At 39.7% G+C, this 23,420-nt stretch overlaps 1 protein-coding gene across 4 annotated transcripts in view; it reads right to left on the bottom strand.

The window, feature by feature from the left end:
* Window positions 1–23,420, bottom strand: part of DPP6 (dipeptidyl peptidase like 6) — a 548,682-nt gene that overhangs the window by 66,555 nt on the left and 458,707 nt on the right. For all 4 annotated transcript variants that reach the window (XM_027450427.3, XM_021276661.4, XM_021276660.4 and 1 more), the window contains exon 8: window positions 17,761–17,881. In XM_027450427.3, the coding sequence (XP_027306228.1) occupies window positions 17,761–17,881 (121 nt within the window). The remainder of the gene's footprint in view (window positions 1–17,760; window positions 17,882–23,420) is intronic.

Below are 23,420 nucleotides of genomic sequence, written 5' to 3' on the forward strand. Positions count from 1 at the left end.
ACATAGAAAAGCCTCATTATAGCAGCACCTTTGCTGGTGTATTTTTTTCCTGTGTCATCCACAGTGTTAGCAGTGCTGCTGTGTTGAGATCATGGCTGACTGGTGTCTCATTACTCCCTGCATGTACTTGTGGATGGGATTGTTTTCATGGGGTGTTTGCTTAGCACCATGCTCAGCAAGGCCATAGGAAGTCCTCAGGGCCCTCAGGAAGGTAACAGCTTATCAGGTACTTTCTCACTGCCAGCCTATAAAATATCCACCTTGAAATGCCTCAAAAATGTTTGAATGGTGAACGTTATCCAATTGCAAAGAAACTACAAGTAAAATACAATTGCCCTTGATGAGTAGGACCAAAACTGCTGAACTGTACTCCTTGTTCTTCTATCCCCCAAATCAGTTATTTTCTAAATCATGTTATTCCTGGCATAGTTGGATGTGGGTTACCCTCACAGATGGCAATTTTCATATATACTGTCCTCTTATTTCTGAGGCTTCCTCGGATGTCTTTTGTCTTCTCACAATAACTTTTCCCTGGAAGACAGATCAGCTTGGGGCTGGCTGAACATCCCTTTCCCCCTGATGGCTCTGAGCTACAGGGTACCCCAAAGTGAGTATCCTGCCCTGTTCCCGTGTGGGCAGAGACCAACTTTGGGGAACATCAATCACAGAAGGGTGCTGTGATTGATGTACTCTTCAGGCATCTTCAAAGTGATCTTTCTCTGTCCTTCCCTCCATGTGCTCCAGTCAGTGGCCATAAATTTCAGTTATGTTTTGGGCACATCAGTGGTGAGGTCTGATCTTCATCAGACTCAGCAGGACTCCACCAGTATATGAACATACCTGTAGTATGGTTACTCCATGGGAAGGATCTTTATTATTTTTCAGTTTGAAAAGCATTTTGTTGACAAATGCTAAGAGGAAGTTTGGTTTCTTGTTTGCACATCTACATTCCCTAACTGGCAAAAGAGCCATGATATACTACTATGAACACAACCATCTTGTTGACTAATTGCCTGTAAATTATCTCCCTCTGCCTTGTGTACTCAGAGAACTGGCTTAGAGCAATTCTAAGTCCATAGGTGGTATAAATAATGTATCCAGTAATATATACTAATGATCCATTTCTTGGTTTTCATTGTAATAGGAAGAAATGTAAAAGTGCTATGCTTTTCCACCAAGTATTTATGTGTTCAAAGGAGCCAAGTCCACTTCCTTTATACCTGTGAAAGCACTACATGATTTATTATTTTCCACTTCAAACCAAAAATAGACATTTACTCAGGAAAACTGTGCAGCCAAACAACTCCTTTATACTTTCTTTCCATTTTCAAATGGTCAGCAAAGAGCACACTGATTCCACTAAGTGAACTACAAACTTAAAATGAAGTTGAACAGAAGTGACTCTTGATCTCCTTGTTTAAGATGCTGTGTTGTAGGCAAAGGGCTAGTTTCTCCTCCAAATCATACCTCTGTTGTGCTTTCAAGTGCATACTTTCTTCTAGAGGAGAAGTCCAGATCAAAGAAAGTACTGAGGTAGTCAGGAACAATCCCTGGATGCCCCACAGATGTTACTTTGCTGGAACCAAGGTTGAACACTTTGTGATCTGCTGTTTACTACCAAACACTTGGTGAAGTTGTGTTTGTAATTTCTATACTGTCTAAGCAAATCACTCATTCATCAGTTTTGGGACAGAAATAGAAAGGTTAGTTTGCTGGTTGGCTGGTTGGTTGGTTGTCTGTCTGTCTGGCTCTTTTACCCCCTTAGAGGTAGCACTTGGGCTCTGAGCAGCATCATTAATCACATTGTCACTGTCCTCTGCCAGGGAAAGGAGCTGGGTCAGGGCTGGGGCCCAGCTGGGATCTGCAGCAGCCCTTTTGAAGACTCCGTGTTGAAATACAACCTGGTGGCACTCCTTGAGTCCCCACTAACAATTTGTTGCTTATCACCTCCCCCCTTTTGCCTAGCTGCCCAGCAGACTCAGGGGCATTCACTAAGTTGGAGTCTGGAGGCATGTTTACCTCCATCCCTCCCACTCTCCACTCTTCCTGTGTCTTCCCTTCAAGCTGAGGTGCCATTCTGAAGTGTTGTGCTGCATGATCTCCTCATTAAAGAGAATCTCGGGCCTCTGTAATGAGTAGATCCTGTACTACAACACTTCCAAATGGCAGCTCACACTAGAAGAAAGTTGTTATTATGTCTGCCTTTCTGTCTTGCGACTCCCACCTCTCATCTGGCACCATAGGCTCTCTGCTAAGGGAGCCAGAACAACCCCATAAAAGTTGTTTTTTTTTTTTCTCCTTTTCAGGATTATTATTCTTTCTTGCATCATTTTAGAGCTCACAAAAACACTGAACACTGAAACTGAAAAGTAATTCTGACACATGTCAGACCTCCCTGGTTCACTATTTGCCAGGCAAGCATGCAGTTCAAATCAACAAGGTCAAAATCAGGTGGCTAAAATTCAGAGGTAGGCTCTTAAGTAAGAGTCATCCCATACATACTCAAAGGCCACAATGTTTTAGCTGAGTTCAGCACTCCCAAGAAAAGAACTTTTAAAAGAACCATGAGTCCATGAGTCTATGACTGGGCAGAAGTAAGCCCCTTGTTTGTCTCGGCGCTTTGCCAATCAAGAAGTGCAAGCAGAAGGATGCCAACATCTCCCACAGTTGCTCCAGGTCTGGTGCTTATCAGTAGTGCCCATGAGCCAGAGCCGCAGCCTCACTGCCAGACCTGTCTAAATTCCCAGGGAAATTCCCCAGAGCATTGCCCTCTTGACAATAACTCCATCATCTCCTTGAGCCTCCTGAACCTCCCATCCCACCTGTTTTTTTATCCTCCTTAATAGCTGAAGAGACCTCCACAGTTGCTCCAGATGCCAAGCAGTAAATAAAAGAGCAGAGAAAAAGGAAAGGATTCTAGCATACCTACATTTGGCTGAAAAATAATTCCTCCAACGTGTCATCATTCATAATACAATCTGGGCAAGAAGCACTAAATCACAGGGATTTATAGACGCCTGAAAAGCCTGCAGTAAAACCCTGCTGCAGCTTCGTGCTGTGCCTCCGTGAGGCAGCACAGCCTCGGCTACAGCACCTGAAGCAATTCAGGACACAGCTTTTCCCTCCTGTCCTGTTCTCAAGGTCTCAAGCCTGCTTGTGATACTCCAGAATAATACGCAGCATTCTCCAGGGTAGTACAGGTCAGTTCAATAATCAAGCAAACTTTAATTTTTACACTGAGGATGTATTGAATCTTTTAAGTCATCTCTGTGCACAAAGTCTAAGGCAGAGACTGGAAAATCAAAACAAATGCAATAAATACAAAGATCTCCAGATAATTCCCATCAAGTAGGATTTATTTCATTGTCTGTTTTCAGGCTGTTGCCTTCAATTTTAAAAGCACAATAGCATGAAAGCATAATGTTTTGCTTTTAGGAGCTGTTTTTCTTCCATTCTGTTTCTTACAATTTTCCCAAATCTTTAATCTGCCTATCTTGAAAGCCTCCTGTAAAAAATTGCTTTTGATCTAGCCTGATGCAGTGGCAACTAATATATATATATTTTTTCTATTGTTGTTAAATCAAATACAAGACAATGACTCAACTTTGAGGAAAAGCAAAACTAATGTAGGAGGCAAATGCTTGTGAGTCATATCAGTAGAAAGGGAAGGCCTGAAGTGATTTGCTCCTATTTTTTGGGGGATTTGCAAGTCGGGTGAGAGCCTGTCAGCCCTTCCACTGTGCAAAACAGAAATAACAGTGCAGCAGAACGGGGGCAGCTTGAACACCAGGCATTTTCCCTCCTGCTTGTAGGGTGCCCTATGGGTTGAAAAGGCTCCTACCTTTGTTGAAGTCACTTAGACCAGTGCAGCCTTCCTGTATGGTGACCCACACAGACACATCTCTCTCCCATCTGGGCATCCTTCATGTCCTGTCACACAACCTGCTAGGAGTCTGGGCTGGTGGCAAGCCCAGGACCATGCAGAAAACAGCCAGATCTGGGTTTCTGTGTTATGCTGTGCCTTTTCTTTGGCATCTAGGGGGCCAAGGTGAGACTCTCACCTCAGTTTTGTGTCCTAATTTCTCTTGGCTCATCTAAAACCAGGTCAATAATTGTGACTCAGTTTGCCTGTGTCTAAAAAGATGATAACTCCTGTTCTACGAGGACATAATGGGAGGTTTTATTAATTGATGATTGTAAAAGGCATTACGATCAGGAGAGAATAATTGCTTTTGTGAAGGTCGTAATTAGACATGTACCAAGAGATACAGCTGAACATTAACCACGATGCTCATTTCATCTTATTCTTGTATTTTAGCTATAAGCATGAGGGTGCTAAGAGAGCTGTTCTTACAAAGGCAGCTGCTGGTTAACATGAAGCTTAAGAACTTGGCTACACCGAAACCTGCACAACCACATGCAAGTGATGTTAAACACATTGGAAATGAGAGAAAGCATCGTGTCTCACTGAAATATAAGAAATGAGTCCTGACATGGAGCACCTTTGGGGCCAGACATCTGTGGATGGAAAGAGAGTGAGGTGGCTGGCAGCCCCTGCTTCAGGAGGATGATGCTGGAGAGGCTCCCCTGGCTCTCCTCAGCTGTGTGTCAGCTCAGGGGCCAGCGCTAATCTGATCCAAGCGGGGATTGTGCAAAGCTCATCCGACTCAGGCTGTGAAATCATGCCCTTGAATCCTAATAATTTCTACTGCAATCAGCTGTCGTGCCAGGAGGAATTATGATCTAAAGTTGGGCAGGGGGAAGGAACAAGCTGACACACTTTTATGAATCCCAAATCCTGCTTTAAGGAAAACTGGAAGACTTCCAATTTAATACATATGTATATATATATTATTGTATACAGCATGTTCTAAAAAGTTCTTTGTGAGACAGAAACATTCGTATTTATAAATGTGATGACACTGGGAAGTATCCCAGCATTATTATAAAAACTTGAGAAAAATCAAAATGCATGTAGGGGCTTTGGAGACATTTTCAAGGAGAGATGCAACATAACAATGGATTTTTGTACTCATAAAGGCTTATAAATTACCTCATTTTAAAAGAGAATATTTTAAAAAATTCTTTTCTCTGCACACTTTTCCACTGATTTCCTTATGCAACAGTTAGAGTTTTGAATTAAAATTCAAGTTAAAAAAAAAAAAAAACAAACACCAAAAAAACCCAAAGGCATACATTAATCAAAAGCAAAATGTGATTTCATCTCGTATTGCTTCTCCTTTCTAATCAGGATGCTATTTGCATACTTTATTTTTCCAGCAAATCATGCAGATTTGTGACTGTTTACAACACTCTAGACTGCTCGGATAGCTGCTCTTAGCTTTTGGTAGTCTCACCACACGGTGGCAATATGACTTCCACCTTCCTGAGAAGGGCTAAGGAGGTGAGTTGCATCTGATTTCCTCCTTCATTACTTCTTACTCACTCTAATGATTATATTTGTAGGTGGCAATTACAGGCCTCTGAGTTTCTGCTTTCCATTTCCTCTATAAATTTAATAGAGTATTGTTAGGTTTATTTTTCAAATAAACTCTGCAACATTTCCAAGGAGATTAAACCCTGCTATATAAGGGTTTTTCTTTTAGCTAATGCAATCTTGCTTGTTTCTCTGATCTATAATGAAGTTTTGAAGACGACTCTGGACTTCTTTTTGCCAACACATGTTCACATCCCTTCTGTATTAACTCTTTCTTTCTGAGACAGTGCCTCTTTCCTTCAGTCTTTGTTGCTTGTGTTACCACACGGATTTGAAAAAACAAACAAACAAAAACCCCTCAAATGTTTTAAAACCAGCATAAAAATAATACCTCAAGCATAAACAAACAAACAACAACAACAAAAAAGATATATAGTTAGGAAAAAAAACAGTAAAAGATTCAGCCTGGAAGGGAATTACAGATGCATAAGAAAATGTGATGCATGAGAAATTTACAGATGTTCTAGGCAAGACCTTTGTAAATCACAGTGAGAAATAAACTAGTAATGCTTCTTTTTAAATGATTGTCCTATTGAGAAAATGAAAAAAAAAAATATCTGTTACTACATCATTTAAAAATTATTATGCAGAGAGCATCTAGACCTGAAATATGATATAAACCTTTTATTCTGCATTTTTGAGAATTGTTAATACTTCTTAGACTGGAATATAACTACTAGCAGGTATCAGAAGGAAGGTATCATTCTCTGATGCTAAGCCCAAACATCACAGATTTAATTATTAATTAAGTTTAATTATCTATATTCAAAAATATAATGCTATGAAATTCAGTAGAAACAATCAAAAAAAACAAACAAGCAAACAAAAAAAAACCAACCAAGCAAAGTCTTGGAGTAAAACTCTGAGAAGTTTAAGGAACATGTGCAGTGGTTAGAGGTATCAACTTCTGCGTAATCATATAATTTTCCTTATTTAAAGGATAAGGATCTAAAGGAATCTAAAATGTACATCAGAGTGTTATACATACTAGATGAGACTGTAAAGTGTGAATTTTACATCCACTTTTCTGACACTTTTGTTCCCTACATAAATCAAGGGAAATAGTTTTATTTTAATAGGCTGGAATTTAAAAACTCTGCCCAACAGACTGCAGTGGCTGACCTTTGCTGTGCAATCAATACCGGGGAAAAAAAAAACAACAGGAGATATTTCTGTAGTGTAGCTTATATCCATATGGCAATCTTTCATGGCACAACCATCAAGGAGTCCTGGCTACTTCACAAATAATGTTATGAATAAAAATACCGAGCACTTGATGTAGTTTTAGAACTACAGAGTGCTTCCACAATCATTAAAATCTAAAAAAAAACATTTAAAAGAAAGACTCTTTCAAAATCTACAACCGAGGAATTTCTTAATAAGCAGCATTTTACATAATTATAAATGAATTAGCATATTGAGCTCTTAGCATTTTGCATTGCTGTGCTGTTTGATGTGACTCTAAACCGTAAACGAAAATTTTCTGGCATAGATTGATGGGCAAGAACTTCATGGTCTTAAAACTCCTTATGACTGGGAAATAGGACACAAATTTTCAGTCATTTCCCCCCCAAAAAATGAAGGAATCTAAGCAGAATTATCTGGCATGCAATCAGTAGCCAAGATGGTAGCACAAGCTGGCTGAAAGGTCTGATGGTTTTGCACCAAGAGCTGCAGGGTGTCTGCAGGCAGCTGCTGTCCCCAGCCTGGCACACAGCAGCCAATGCTGGCCACCTGCATTCTGCTACTTACCCATCTAAGCTTTAAGAGGATCTTTAAGATATGCTATTTCCTCCACTTTTCCAATTATGGTTACTCTCTGGCATAGTTTGCCCTGTAGACCTGTATCCACTGAGGGCTGGAAAACAGCTGGTGCGGGAGCGAGGCCATATGGTAGTTACTTATAGTGACATAAACTAATAGAGTGTTGAGGGTGATATAACCCCTGGATGCTTTATCTTCCAGCGACTGCTGGCATGCCAATCTGACTCTTTAAAGATCTGCCCTTGTTCTTTGGTTCTCCTGATCCAGAGCAAAAATCCAGGTGTGGCTTTCTCCACGTGCTGGAAGGTGTCAATGCTGAGCTTATTCACTCCAATCTGAAAAATATACTGTATTTTGACCTGTAATACCCTTATCCTCACGTACAAAAGGTGACCGAGGTCTGCCTGGTGTAGAGCTGGCATCTTGACACACATCTTAAACCCATCCCATTTTCCCAGAACCAGAACTTGAGCATCTCAGTTGTTGTCCCTCATGTAACGTTGAGCACAGATAGCAGTGCTGGAGGTTGCTTCTCACATGCAAAGATTTAACCTCCTGCCTGTTCTGCCGGAGGAAACTGCCGAGTTCAGCTCTGCAGGGGCACTCCTCAGCCCCTGCCTGCCCTCGGCAGGAGCTCACCCTTTGCATTCGCGGGTCGTTGCCTCCTCTGCCCTTCTGCTCAGAGACCTGCTCCCACTCCTGGCTGTTTCCAGCTCATGTTAGGAGCTGGAGTTGCAGGATTTTTCAACACACTTTATTGCATTCTTATTTTTTTTTTCCCCATTAGAAAGCCTGATGTGTGCAAATTATGAACATATGAGCTGACTTCTGTCATTATTTCTGACTTTCTTTTGATTTTGCTACATTTATACAACACTGGATAGGTCAGACCTCTAGTAAGGCTCACATTTCTCAGCAGAATTTTCATCCGTTTCATGTAGCTTTCACTAGCTCTAATTTGGACAGAATAAATTTCTCTCTCTCTCTCTCTCTTTTTTTTTTTTTTTTTCCTTTTCTTTTTTTTTTTTTTTTCTTTTTCCTGGCACACCGTCTTTACTCAGGCCAAAGATCAGTGAGACAAAGAGGATAACTACTTAAACAGCCTGTAGGTTTTCCACTGGCCCCTGAATTTTGATAAGCAAGGCTGAACCACAGAAGAATCAATGCAACAAGGAAAAAGATACAGAAATTTACTTTACAGGTCAAATTGATGGAATTATTCAATAACAATATTTCTACAGCAGCTTTCAATTTTGGCTGTTCTTCTTTCTGTTGCTTTAATCACTTTGTGATTGCAGCACTTTAAAAATACTAAGCTTGGATCTCTCCTTTGAAATACGTTTTTTAAACAGAAAAATCATGGAGACCCTCAGAGAAAGAAGGGGGCTTCCAGGGGAATAATGAGACAAATGTAGATGTGCTGTGACAAAGAGCTCCACTCGCTACACGTATGTTGTATAAGCAGTGGTTATGTGTGTTTACTTTGCCTGTATAGATGCAGGTATTTTGTACCATCTGAAGGGATGTTCCAAAAGCTTTTACAGTGACTCTGTAATCTCAGAGTCAACATGTGTAACCGCAAAGAGATCAGAAAGATCCATCAAAACTACATATAAAAAGGTATAATTGTTGGTCTGGAAGAAACCCAAAGACATTTCTAATCCCCACCCAGCACTGAAGTAGTGATCTTTTATCTCTACAACCTACAAAAAAAATGTGTCCAAAGCATTCTTAAACCCTCCCAGGACAGAGATTCCTACAGTGTCCCTGGGCGACATGCCCTAACAGATATATTTCCCCCCAGTACTTATGTGAACTGTTTTTGTGCAAATTAACATGAATTCTTTTAATCTTCTACAGGATTCTAGAGCTGGGAAGACTGCTATGTTTGTCTCAGCAACCAAACTCAATTCTGCCAACACAGAAATGATGCATTTTTGATTTGCCCACAGTTAACCTCAACACGTAAATGCATTCTCCATGTTTTATCATATCAACCCACTGATATGACTTTATGGAGGAAAAAGTCATAACAGTGGCTCAAAAACTCCCAAAGCTCTCAAAATTGAAATTGTTTGGTTTTGCTTTTTCCCCAAGAATAACGTCAATTTAAGAAATTTCTTCTGCAACTCTGGCAGTGGACACATAGCAGGAATATTGCAACACCACCCTTGTGTTCATCACTCTGATGAAGATCTGGAGCACCGCTATGAGCTTCCACAGTTATTCCAGACTTCAAATTAGCATGGTGTACTTCAAAATCTATTCTGCGATATTCAAATCGCTAGTTTACTAATTAGTTACTCAAAATGCCACCATAATCAGAAAATGGGGACACAGATCCGAAATACAGTATTTAACCCGAGGCTACTGTAAATGACTTTGGAGCAGAGAACCAGAACTCACACACAGTAAGAAATCTCTAATAGCTGTGTTATACAACTTTTAACACACCATTTTAAAGAAATATTAGGCTCAGTGATGCTGTATTTATTTGTCGATACCTACCAGGTGCTATTTTAATACTTTTATACTGATCTACATATTTTATGTGTCAATTTTTCATTTTTATTCACATACTTTTGCTTAAGCAGAACAGTAGCTAACTAATCAGGTTTAATTTGATTGCAAACTAGGTCTCTTTTTCCACATAAGGTAAATATGAGCTAACTGTATGCCTGATAAAGTACCAACAGTAAAATAGCAATGAAAGAGAAGAGATTCTGCCACAACAGTTGGGTAAAGATTTGTGGGAAGCTGAACATCTCAGCTAAATCTGCAGAAATCAAAAGGCTTAGTCTGGATTTAAACTGCTCTAACTGAACACAATTTGTGCTCTCATGTTTTCTATATTGACCGCAAATCTATTTTCAGAAAGAGATTCAATTAATTTCATAATCTCTTTAATCATACAGCCAAGCAGACCAATTGCAACTCAATATTACCTTTTCTTAGAAGATTAAAACTCTGAAAACAGCAATATATGACAGTTTTATTTTGTTGATACTGCATGTATATAGAAATCATCCAATAATAAGACAAAAACAAAACAAAATTAACAACAGCAACACAAAAACAATAAAGAATGAATTGAAAGACACTGGAATAATTGAAATAATTAATTGGGAGACACTGGAAGATTTGAAAAGAACTAGAAGAATCTCCCTAAAATACTATAAAAGCAGATCAGATTTATTTAGAATCTCCTCTCTGACTGTGTCCAGGACATCTATAAGCATGATACCTTGAGAACGAGATACCTCCAAGCTGTCACCATCAGTGGCCATCAAGGAGGGGCTAGTGAGGGAACAGCCCACATTCAGCTTAGCCACAGCTTTTAAGGAGCTCTGAATTCCTTCCAGTGAAGTGTCCAACATATGAATATGATGCCAAGGGAAGCCTGGAGGCTCAAAGCTCTTCCTGAGGAAACAACTTTTTAAGCAGGGCTTCTGGGAAAGGACGTCTTTGGTGCAAATACCAACATCCTCACTCCCCAAAAGCCTCTTGACTTAGAGTATTGGCAGCTGCTGTCTGACTAGCGATATCAGGATGGACATCTGGCTTCCTTCCACCACCCTGAGGAGAGTGCTGACCACAGCAAATAATCTGTTTCCCTTCCAAAAGTCATCCTGAAGCCTGAATGATGGCAATCCAAAAATTAGAGGATGACAGGTGTTGAGTTTGGCTGGCAACCCCCTTCCAAACAACCTTCTACAGAAAGCGAAGGTTAAAGCCTGGGCTGGAGCTGGCATGGCTTACTGCAGTGTGGTGCTGGGTTTTGAAGCCAGTCCAGATAACAGAACATTTAAAAGTTTTCAGGAGCTTGCTGATTTCAAGGCAGGCGTTCACAATGTGCATTGTAAACCGTTCAATTTTCTCCGACCCTAGCCAAATGAGAAGGGCCAGGAGCCCATCACCAGCAATGCAATCTGCACTGCAAGCTTCCCCAGGACAGGGAACCTCAGTCAAAACTAGAAGATAATGGAACTTCTACCAAATCTTTCATTACACGAGCAGGTGAAATTTAAGGCTTTTTGTTTTCCTTCTGTTTTAACATGGACAAGGCAAAATATTGCTGTATATAATTGATCTTCCTGGCAACAGAATTATTTACCGTGGAAGCATCCACTTCAAACACATGGCTGAGATTAAGAACTACTCCTCATTCTTATGTGGTTGCAAAAGAAATGGCCAGATTTTATGTACATGTGGTAGAAATCCGCATGAAATTAAAGGTGAAACAAAAAAAAATAGTCACCTACATTTTCAGTAGACAGCTAAATAATGGCCAACTGGGAATTGTGTGCCTGCAAGTGCTACACGACAGCTGCATGTACTTAATGGGCAATGCTGAATGATGCCCAATATGCAAAACAGAAGAAAGCTTTCTATTTTAATACAGTGACAATTTCACTGAAACACCACACTGGGCTTCCTACCCTGCCTGAACAAGCACAGAAATAAGGGGAAAAAATTCCATGCAGCTTCCTCAAAAGCCCCAAATAGCACCAGCACATTCCTAAGGACACCCTAATGATTTTGGGACTCAGGGTGCATTTGTGGCACTATTTAAAGACATCTCCAAGTGCCCTCTGTGGTCCTTGCTCCTTTACCCTTTAATGGAAGATAATTAGGACTGCACATTTACCCACCTCCATGGAAAATTCTTTTTACCTGAAAATGTGAAAGTTCTTAAAAACAAACAAATGAGAATCACCATTCACTGCCCTAGTGATTCTTCACATCCTTTGTCCAAAAGGAGTCGTCTGCTTCATTAGTAGTCCCATTAGGACTGGCCTTTCTGTCTGTCTGGAGCCCTGGCTTGAGAATCTTTTTGATGAGAGATTAATTTATCCAGAGGTTCTTAAAAAATTCAGTGATGACTCAGACTAGTTCTTTATACTCCCCCCCCCCCCCTCCCCCCCCTCCCCTTTCCTTCCTTCCCCCAAAGCCTTAGAGCTGCTTACTGGGAAAGGCTAGGCTTATACTACCAGATGTAAGAATATCTAATCTCCTCTGGTGACACTGGACAGGAATCTGGGGACTTGCTTGCTTTCAGTCTAATTATGAATGTCCCTTTTCAATTTGATCACCAAAGTTCCTGTTTCCAAGCAGAAGTTCAGAGTTCTCGAATTATACAATGACAAACTGGGCACACAGACAACTTAGGAAATTAAGCAGGGCACTATCTCAGCAGACTTATCTAGCACTTAACGAGTATTAAGACCATTTCCAGCTTCCCAGGACTAATACTTCCAAGTTTAAGAAATAAATCTACTTCAGTTGCTTGAAATACTATAAGCATAAAAGATACTTTTCAAAAGAAATGCTATTTATTTTGGCAGCTGTTACCAGGCACAGCACCTCTGAGACCAGCCATACATGTTCTAAATATATTCTCTGATTTTTCTGAGATGCTGATTAAATTATGGAAGATTTTTCTTTATTACTGCATTCTCTTTTCTCTCTTTGCACTGTCTAGAAAAGGAACAGAAACACTATTAGCATGAATCAGCCAGTAGCTTTGGGTATGTTGTTCCCACAAGCTCAAGGAGAGTTTCAGGGAAACGTATGGGAGGGGAAATTGGGAGTCTTTCACTACATCTTGCAGCAAAAAATCTGCAGTTTCATTGTCTTAATGATGATGACATCCTGGCCTCTCCCACCAGGTGTCACTGCAAAGTCATATAAGAGGATCTATTGGTGATAAAGCAAGATGCAGGCAGAATGAAGATTAATAAGACATACGAGTCACGGCTGAAGGAGTCTCTTTTCACTGCTCCTCTTGCTCCCCAGCCAAAAATAAAGCAGAGCAACACCACAATGCATTAAGCTCAACAGAATAGAGAACATTTGAAATGTTGGATACGTATAACTCGTATTGCATAAGAGTTTTAAATGAATGCCACGTGAGCCTCTCAGACATGCTCCTCTGTCTTGAGGATGAGAAGAGGTCCAGAGGAGACGTCCCAGCCACCAGGCCAGGACCAAGTCTGAGTGGGAATGCTTGCTCTGAGATGATCTTTAGAGACTGGCAGGACAAATCTTTCTGATCACTCTGAGGGGACATGGGGCAATGAGTAACTCGTGCATTTTTTCCTTTTCCAACCGAAGTCTCTCAGCCCCAAACAAAATGTGCCCAGAAGATCACGTCGCATAACGGCTCGTAAAGGACTACTTTTACATCTGAGGGCACAAAGAGCAAGACAAAAGGAAAACAGTTTCACAATCTATGCATAGGATTAGCCCATCTGTAGGTAAAAATCCATCCTTCCCTTCCCATCAGTGTAGGGATGGAGCCCGCCTGGTGTCCTGCTCCCCTGTGATTTCCAAGCAGAAGAGAGTAACAGTAGAGTCGTGTCTGTGAATGCAGGTTTGCTAAAAGGAGGTCACCCCAGGACTTTAGAGCAGTGCAGCCCAGGAAAGGTCCCTGTACTGCTCAGCAGAGCCACGTAAAGGGAGCCTGAAACAGGCTCTGGCAGGATTCAGCATTTCCCAGGATACAGCATCAGGGAAACAGAGTCCCTCCCCTACACAAGTGAACTGGACGAGCTTCCAAACTGCAGCACAGGCACACTGCATCCTCTCTGTGTCACTGAGCAGCATCACACGGGCAACCTGCAGCACAGCCCCTCTGCCACCCTGTCGCACAGCATCCAACAGCTTCCCCCTGTGTCTGGTAGCCAATGGAGACCCTTTAATTACACCACAGCAGAATTCATTTCTGTCAAATTCATTTCTGTAACAGAGCACTTAAATGAAATGGGCTTTAGCTGCACTGTACTTGTTAAAATGCATAATTCTTTTAATAAAATAGTACATATATAAAGTATATATAAATACCTTTTATTTTATCACTTTGAAAATACTTTGTACTTGCCAGCACTAGCTTAAAAGTTATCTTTAAGCCTCGTTGTTCCTGAAATATGTGCTCAAACCAACATTGGTCATATAGCAAACAGTGAAACATAAAGAACTCTTTGCTGGTGCTATTTGTTTAAATGTTTAGCTGGTTTCAGCCACAGAACTTTAAAAGCTCTCTTATAGGGTATCACTACATTTTAGTATAAGCATCTATCAGGCACAGCTCTGAAAACGTTGTCAGAGTATATGAAAACATTGTGAATGCTTATTTTAGTAATAAAAGCCATGTTTAATCTATGCTTTCATGTTTAAGTAATCTATGCATCAATCTATAGCCTTCCAGCTAAATGCAGTAAGTAGATTAAGCTCTGATTGATTTGAAATGTTTTTCACTATATTATCAAAAGTCTACAGATCAGCATAAATACCATGAAGAATTTTTTTTTCCCCTTTGGCAGATTTACAAAAGCAGAGCTTAACTTGAATTGAAATGAACTCCTGCATTTTTACAGGGCAAGAAAAAAAAAAAGCCTGTCAAATCTCCTCTAGTTCTGCTCTGCTTCTGGACTTAGGAAAAAATGTATGATTAATAGTACAGTGCATCTATTCTGTCCTGACATGAGCAATCACGTTATGAAGAGAAGTGTTTCCCCTGGGCCCACTATTCATACGGGCCGTCAGGAGGTACCCCGAAAGGCGGCACTGGGGCTGCGAGCCACGTGGTGCAGCAGGCGGGTGGCATGGGAAAAGGCAGGGGTGGGCTGGTGGTGATGTGCTTTTAAAGATTATGGCTAAAAATGTTTAAAACTGGCTGCCTCAGATAGAAAACATAAATATTTTTATTCACTTTTTATTTTTTTTGGCAATGCATTTAGGAAAAGTGAGAAGCAGGTCACGCACCGTCACAGCAAGCACCAGGCGCTCTGGGGAGGCTCGGCTGCTGCTGCTGCAGATGATGGTGAACTTCAGCAGCTAAAAGAGCACCCGAGGGGAAAGCTAGGCACTGAACTTGCTGTGATCTTGTTTCAGCATTTCTCGCAGCTCCTTCACTGACTATCTGCTGGAGGTGGCTGCACAGATGGAATGAGATTTCCGCATATGCTCGGCACCCATCCCAAGAGTGCACTGAGATGGTAGCGGTGCAGGCAAATGTGGGGCTGAGCATCCCACCTAGCTTTGTGAAGGAGACCCAAGGGAAACATCTCCAAACATCAGCGGGGATGGGGGAAGATAAAAGATAGGCTCAGGATGGTAAATTTTGATCCTTGCTCAGATCTTAAACAATTCCAGTCAGGTGAATTTGAACTTACATTTTTGTTTGGTTATCTTCCTAGAAGAGTAAGGATCCAAGAAATGGAGACAAATATTGCAAAATATTTGAGACAATTTGGCAAAATAAGGGTGCTGGTCAGCAGAGCACCCCAGTTTCAGCCTTGCTGACCATGACACCTGAATTCCCAGACTCCAGTAGGGATGTCATCCATCTCTCCTTGGCCCTTGCCACCTATCACCATGCAATACCTAATTTCTTCTGGGATCCTTCTCTATCCATCCATGCATACATTCAGACTGCTCACACATGGATGCTGTGGACTGATCCGATCCTGCATCTCCACAGTTTGTTCACACCTCTGCCACAAATCCTCAGTCCTGACTCCAGTCCCAGCTTTACCCCCGTGAGGACTGCACAAGTGATGCCATGCAAGAGAAGGAGCTCAGCCTGCATGGTCCAGCTCTGGATTAGAGTTCAGGTTCTGCATCCCTCACGCGTCTCACATTTCCTGTGGGTCTCTCTCTACATTGCTTGTGAAGTAAGACAAGTTTTCATTTCAACATAAAATGTATGTACTCAAACTCTGACATTTCCAAAGGGATGTTATGTCATGACATCCACAAAACTCTCAGGGAATGACAGGATCAGTGGTCTTATTCCATACATGCTGCTCAAAGAGGTTACTGAACCTGGCCTGTTATATGCAGACAGTATTTGGTTCATTTATTATCCTAGCACATTAACATACATTAACAAGTAAGTTCATTATAAAGGACAAACCTAAAAGTCAATGTCAGCCAAGAAATTGCCTGAGCAATCCAGTAATTGAATAAAACATGTGTCAGCAAAACACAAGTGTCATCACAGGCTTGCCAGTGTGCTTGGAGTTCACTGGCGTGACAAACTTCTCCTGTCAGTATGCTGCTGCATGCAAGACTCCATAAGACCTTATGTGCCAAATGATGTTTATCAGCAATAGATGGGTACCAATATGCTCACTTGACCTACAGAGTCAAATAGGCCAGCCCACAACTTCAGCAACAAATTCAGAAATAGAAAAAAATAAATAAAATTAGCATTTTGCAACTTCTTGGCCACTCCCCTGCTTACAAAGTGCTTTGCAAGGAGTACATTAACTTGCAAATATTCTGTGGTACAACATCAACATACGTTTAAATACCAAAAGTAATCTAAATGGGTATCAGGGATTTCCACCGATGTGTTTGATTAGTTTGAATGCTGATAGTTTCTCTTGGGCATGATAAATGAAAGAGTTGATTTTAATTCCCTCATTTTCAAGCCCAACAGCCCTGACTTAGCTATGATATAGGATAATTTGAGGAGGACTTCATATTTTAAAAACCAATTGATGGTGAATGCTATTTGGCAACCTATTCTGTTCCATTAAGGCTCAAGGAAACTAGAAGCAACCAGCAGGGCTCAGTTAATAGGCTTGTCTGTTGAGGTAAGACAGATTTCTCTGAGTGGCAGTTTTGGGACCTGAGGGAGGATGTTCTGGGACTTGTAACTTTAGGGAGAAACCATGTCACACTGACAGGTCCCCAAAACAGGATTCTTGGGGAAAGAAACTGCTGGCAGCATCAGCCAGCAAGAGAGAGGGAAGCGTGCTGTGTGTATGTGTTCTGTTTAATATTTTAATTTTAATTCTGCTTGAGCATTATTGTAAAAGGCTATTATGTTCTCTGAAAGAACAGAGGTGGCTGCAATCTTTTCTTAGGCTAGTAAGCAGGCAAGATTATTTTGCAGCAGCTGCTCACAGACATCTAAAGAGCCATTTGCCAGCCGAAAGGACCAAAAGAAAGTAGTGCTCCAGCAATGACCCTCTGCCCCATCCAGCCTATTTTTAAGGGAAGAAAGGCAATTACTGTAAGGACCTGTCTGTTTTAAGAAATTTTTTAGCTGTCAAGATCTAGGCAGCTTCCAGAGCCCACCTAGGGCTGTGGCAAACAACCAATCAAGTAAAATTGTTTCCTAGGTTCTTCCCTTAAAATAAAACCACTCTTCCCCCCGCTTCTGTCCTTTCCTGTGATTTGACAACTGGCACGTCTCTGAGTGATTGCAGGTGCCATTAAATAATGAAGCAGCTCTGTTCATTAATGCTTTGTGATTTATTACCTTTGGACTAAAGGAAAGAAAAACAGCCTGAAAAACAGAATTCTGACATCATTTCACATTATTTCCAGCCCAGCACTTCAGACAACTGTTAGAATAGCAAATTTTCAGCTTGTGGTCCACCAGTCCCCAGAAATGTAGTGCTGAACATCCAATTCCAGACAGTTCTGTAGATTTAGAGTGTAACTTAAGCTCATAACTAACTGCTGCCCTAAATGTTGTGTCCTACCTTCATATAGCCAGTCGCTGAGCCCATTGAAAATAACACCTTCCTTTCCTGTGGAGACCACTCGGATGGCTTGTTTCCCCACATGGGCACAGTAATAGATGTTATTCTCAAAGATAAATATCTAATTTGAAGGGAAAAAGAAAAAGAAAACAGCATTAAGCAGTGGCTCCATTATAAAATGTTGCATTTTCCTTTTACAATAATTGGCAGTATAAAAATCACATAGCACATTTTTATAGCATCTTTTGTCAAAAAAAGGTTTTCCACAGCTTGCCTCCAATGCCATCGACTAATAGAAGGATGCTAATTTACAACAAGATGAAGCCTTGGTCCTTCAATATAAGCTTTATTTTTCTTACTCTTGTCTTCATTTCAGAAATTGAACAGTTCAATGAGGGCATGAAACGAGGAACACCATCTCTATGGATTTTCAAGAAGTGGTCAAGGACACAGCAGCAGTTTGCAGAGTTGATTTTGTTGCTACTTGGTGACTAAACTGGTTATTGGAAACTGTGTGTTCCTTGTTTCCAGTTGCTCCTGTTTCCTTAAAACAGGACCAGCAACCTATTACACAATTTTGTGTCCAGTTTTAATGGAACTGCAACAAGATAGCATGTGCTGCCAGAGTGGGGCAGCCTATGGGACTGCAGCACATGGGGAACAAAGTATGGGAAGATGGGGGTTTTGGCCAGGGACTGTGTGCATGGGACACAAAGGGATGCCCTAGACCTCTGTCCCAGCCACTGTCCCCAGCTCTTCTTCCTGGGGATGATGACAGAATCACAGAACTGCAGGGGTTGGAAGAGACCTCCAAGATCACCTGGTCCAACCTCTTAGCAACTCCAGCTTGAACAAGAAATGAGCAAGAATGTATCAATATAAAATTTTTATCAATTATAAAATTTCAATCCAAGATTGTCAAGGGGCTAACATCAGTCTCCCAAATGTCTCCCATTTATTGTGCGTGTTATTAGATTTCCTAGGTAATTTTTTTTGGAATCAGGCAGTTAACTTGGATATTTAATGGTTGATGAGTAAGCAAAGTGAGCAAAACTTTAGCTAGCCATTAAAAATAATAATAATAATAATAATAATATTGGTCTATTGTATCAGTCTTCATCATCTGCTTAGATGCTTGAATGTCATCCATAACAAACAGATCTTCTCCTCTCCTCCACTCAAAGAGAACTGCATCCTAGTCTTGTTTTTAAAATATTTTTAAATTCCATTCATACTGCAAAGATGTACTGTAGAGGGCATCAGGAAACACAGACAGACTATAAGACAAACTGTTAATAGAGTTCAGCAGACGTTTACAGATGGGTATTTATAGCCTTGGAGATATTGGAACAAATGTTAGGTGTCTGTACCACAATACAAGAATGCAATTTCTCATGTTACTCTCATGAAACGATAGAATTGGGAAAAATATTTACTTTCAACTCCTGTTTCATATCCTATTACAGTATATGTTTCACCTAAAGATGAGCTGGAAAGATTCCAGAAGAAAATATAGGACCTAACTTAATTTTGCCAGCTGTTATTGAGGATTTGCCTATGGTTAAAAAGGATGACTGGAACTGTAACTTTTTTTTTTTTCTACTAGGGCTTCTAAACTAAGAAAAGTTGCAACCTTTTTTTTTTTATTATTATTATTTTATTTTTTATTTTTTGAAAGTAAAATATACATTGTAGAAGATACTACATTCTCTTTAGTACCTTAATGTTTAGTAAGCAGAGGATCCAGAGAAGGGACACTGAGTAAAGAATTTAATGTGTTAACCAGCCTACATGGGAGGGTTGTTGAAACTTAAATGCACATAAAATTCAGGAAGGCTGAGCAGAAAAGTCACTTTGAGAAAAATGCTAGGTTGCTTTTCATAGTCAAAAATAAAAATCAGTATAAACAAAAGAGCATCAGTAGCAGCAACACCAATAATAAGAGCAGGAGTCCAGCTAGGAGGCTGAAGAGGGGCAGGCAGCATAGGATGGCTGCAGGGACAAGGACATTGCTTGGACAGCCCACATCACACCATCCTGCTCTGCAGCTTCTCCTGCCACAGGCAAGGGTCTGCACTCCCCTGTTTTTATATGTTCAGTGTCCATGGGAGGCATCCTGAATAGTTCCTAACACCTTGGTGGCACGTACTGGTAAAACTGCGAGGGAAACCTGGACAGACTGGGACTCAAAAAACCTGTTCTCAATTCTTACTGCACCTTAAAGATGCTATTGACAAACCCAAACTTCCAAGTCTACCCATGTGGTGGGTGTTTGGGGGTCTCTCCTGCAACAGGCACACAATCAGTGGAGTTATTCAAGTGATGTGAACCATTTCTTGCCCAGCAAAGGAAGGTTTTGCAGTATTTTGTACTGCCTTAAATTTTAAACGAGTCTACAGGAAAAATAAATAAGGTAGAATGACAACCTGCTCCTGCCCTTTGCTTTGTAAAGTGCTGCAAATGTTTCCTGTCTTCACTGTTTTGTCTTTCAAAGCTTCATTGCACTAATCAGTCTGCATGCAGTATCTGGTAGCTGCAATGGAAAATAATATAGTGCTTTGACTTCAAACTGTCTCCCGTGTAATTCAGAGCCAAACTGCAGCACCTCATAGAGAATTTAAAATTATCCTCCTAACTACAGAGTCTTGTACCCTAAAAATGTCAAGCATAATCAAGATAAAGGATAACTGAAGCAGCACAAGGAAGATTTCTGTGTAATGTATCTTATAAATTAAGAAAAAGCTTTTGAACTTCAGTTATTCATCAAAAAAGAAATGTCTTTGGATTACTTCACAGTCTGGGTTAGAAAGATATCAGATAATTTTATGAAATACCTTTATAATATTTTCCACTGTTTTGATTTTATTACATTAAAGTAGTACTTTCTATCAGAGAGTCAATCCTTTGAGCTAATTAGAGAGTAAGAAATCTGTATAAAGAAAAATAATTTAAAAAATATATGGACATCACTTTCACATTATTTTATGCTTCCTTTACATATCAGTCCTGTAATAACATAAAATGAAAACAGAATGGGTCAAAGGAGATAACTGCAGGTTGAGTACCATGCTCATTTTCGTTATGACACATTCAATGCAGAGGAAAAATTAGATATTCAGAAAGAAGTAAGAAGAACAGAAACATCCCTACATAGACTGAAGAAGCTAAAATAGTTAATTCTGTAGAATAAACAAGTAAGTCATGAGCTCCACAAGCAAATGAAGATGGGACAGAAAAGAAGAGAATGTTGTTTTTGCCCTTTATTATTATTATTAACCAAAACAACACAGAAACCAATGAAAGTTAAAAGAGAGCTTTTTAAAGAATGGATAAAAATATTTTTCCCACTGAAAGCAGAATTAATGTATGGAACTCCTTGCCACTGGATGTAATAGAAGAAAGAATTTCCTTCTCTTCCTGCTGGATGCTATAAAAGCATTATATATATATAATGATATAAATATGTCTTAACAAAGATAACTGGAATGTCCTCTGGGACTAAGATTTTTTTTTTAATTTATTCATTGACTCCCAGGGTAATAATTTCAATGTGGATTTTGCTGTTAGCTTTATGGTGCTCAGGATATCACCTGAAATTTTCAGCATAAACTTACAACCCCCTTAGCCTCAGGTATCAACACAGCACTAATTTACTAGGGCTGGGAAGAAATCTCTGCCTGGTTGCAACTTACATTAGAACTGATTACTGCAAGCCATTTGACTTCCTTATGTGACACAACTGATACTGAAGAAAAAAATACTAGGCTGGTTGAACCACCAGCCTAAGCCAGTAGGAGAACTTTAAGCCAAAGATTAAGTATTTATCCAGTAAAATAAATTTATCCAGTAAGGTAAATGTTTAAAATAACACAAAATAAACTTAATCCATGTAAAACATACAAGACCTGTAACAACACTGATTTAAGGAGGACTTATTTCAAACTGTTTTTTCTTTTTTTATGACTGCTTAAAGGTTTCTTAAGTATTGTTCTCTACCAAGCCAATCCAGAGTGGTAGTAAGTAATTATGATGCAGTACTGCTATTTTTCAATGGTTTAACTTAAATTTTTTTTTTTTTTTTTTTTTTTTTTTTTTTCTCCTGGAATCTAATGAAAATAATCTCTTTAAGACCACTGCAAAGGTCAGAGTGGCCAACTATTTTGAGCAGAAGGATATTACATCTTCTCTTCCAGTTATTTCACTCTGCTTACTTCCAGCCAAAAAGGTGAGTAAGGTTCCTATTTCTTCAAGACCAAGATAAAATAAGTTAATACACATTAATCTGTATTTTTACTGCTTCTATTTATTCTCCAGCTTTAAGGTAAAATTATGAGTTGGTGTTCTCTTTCTCTCATATTTTCTAACACAATATAACTTGTCACGTAATGGGCAACATCACTCAAATGTAGCATCTCCAACCATAAAGTTAATAGCTCAGTGCCTATTAGCTTATTGGTACATTGTAGAAGCATGAATGTTTTCTACATGTCAGAAGACCTTTTCCACTGCCAGGTCAGTCCACAAGATTTAACCACAGAGAGTAGTTAACATGAAAAGTTTTTCCATTTCACATAGAAAGTTTTGTCAACAGACCTGGTCTTCATATACAGACAAGCACAAAGATTTCTCTTGAAACTGTTTTAAATTACAAATTGGCCAAGTTTCCTAATAGTCTGAAGTAAACAGTCACACACAAAAAAGGCTCGCTGAGTAGGGAAATATAGCTATAAATCAACATGCTACTCTTTCTCCATCCAACATAGTGTTTTTCATTGTCTACTATTTTTAGTGTTAAAACTTTCTTTTATTTTCAGATTGTTGTTTTGTATTGTTTTGTTTTTCCCTCTATACAGAAGTTTGCAAATAAACTGTCAAACCAGTTTACTGAGGGAGTATTCTGGCAGAATAAATAAAATAAGAGATTCATTTTAAAATTCTAAGAAACACTTATATTTATTTTGCAGATCAGTAAATTTCTTTTTGTAAAGGTAATTATCTTTGGACTTCACTGTCCTAGGTGCTGAACAAATGCACAGAAAAGACAGTCCCTACCCAACAGCATATCATCTTCATAGTGATAAGCACTGTTGTGTCCATTCAACAAGTGAAGAAAAAAAGTAGAGACACTGAAGACAAGACTAAATTGCTCAAACACAGGTACCCAGAGTTGTTTTAAGCCCCTTCATTTATCTAAATCATCTTGCAGATAGACAAGACACATAGGAAACCTGTGCTCTCCTGAAGACCATCTAGAGGCCACATATATTTAATACTATTCCTATATATAAGGCAAATCCAGTTTTCAATGTCACATAGGAACACTGGAAAAAAACATGAGTCAAACCTGGACAGTTTGATCTCTATTCCAATGCATTAACCATAAGATCATCCTTACTATTATTATCATTTCATATCAGGTAGACTATTATAAGTTTGTGAATACTTGAGAGAGAAGCAATCTAAAATGCTACTTGTCCTGTTATGAACTCCATGTTCAGCTGATGAAATTATTTGCAGAGTCATGGTCAGCTTCAACAAGATACTTACTTGAACTCATAATATTTCCTTCTGCAAAGGCAGAACTGCAGCCACTGTAACATTTGTTTTGCTGAAATAGCAAAGAAAAATGGTTCTCATCTGTATCATACTCTGTACATTTG

Source organism: Anas platyrhynchos, chromosome 2 (genome assembly GCF_047663525.1).
Source record: "Anas platyrhynchos isolate ZD024472 breed Pekin duck chromosome 2, IASCAAS_PekinDuck_T2T, whole genome shotgun sequence".
Taxonomy (NCBI): Eukaryota; Metazoa; Chordata; class Aves; order Anseriformes; family Anatidae; genus Anas; species Anas platyrhynchos.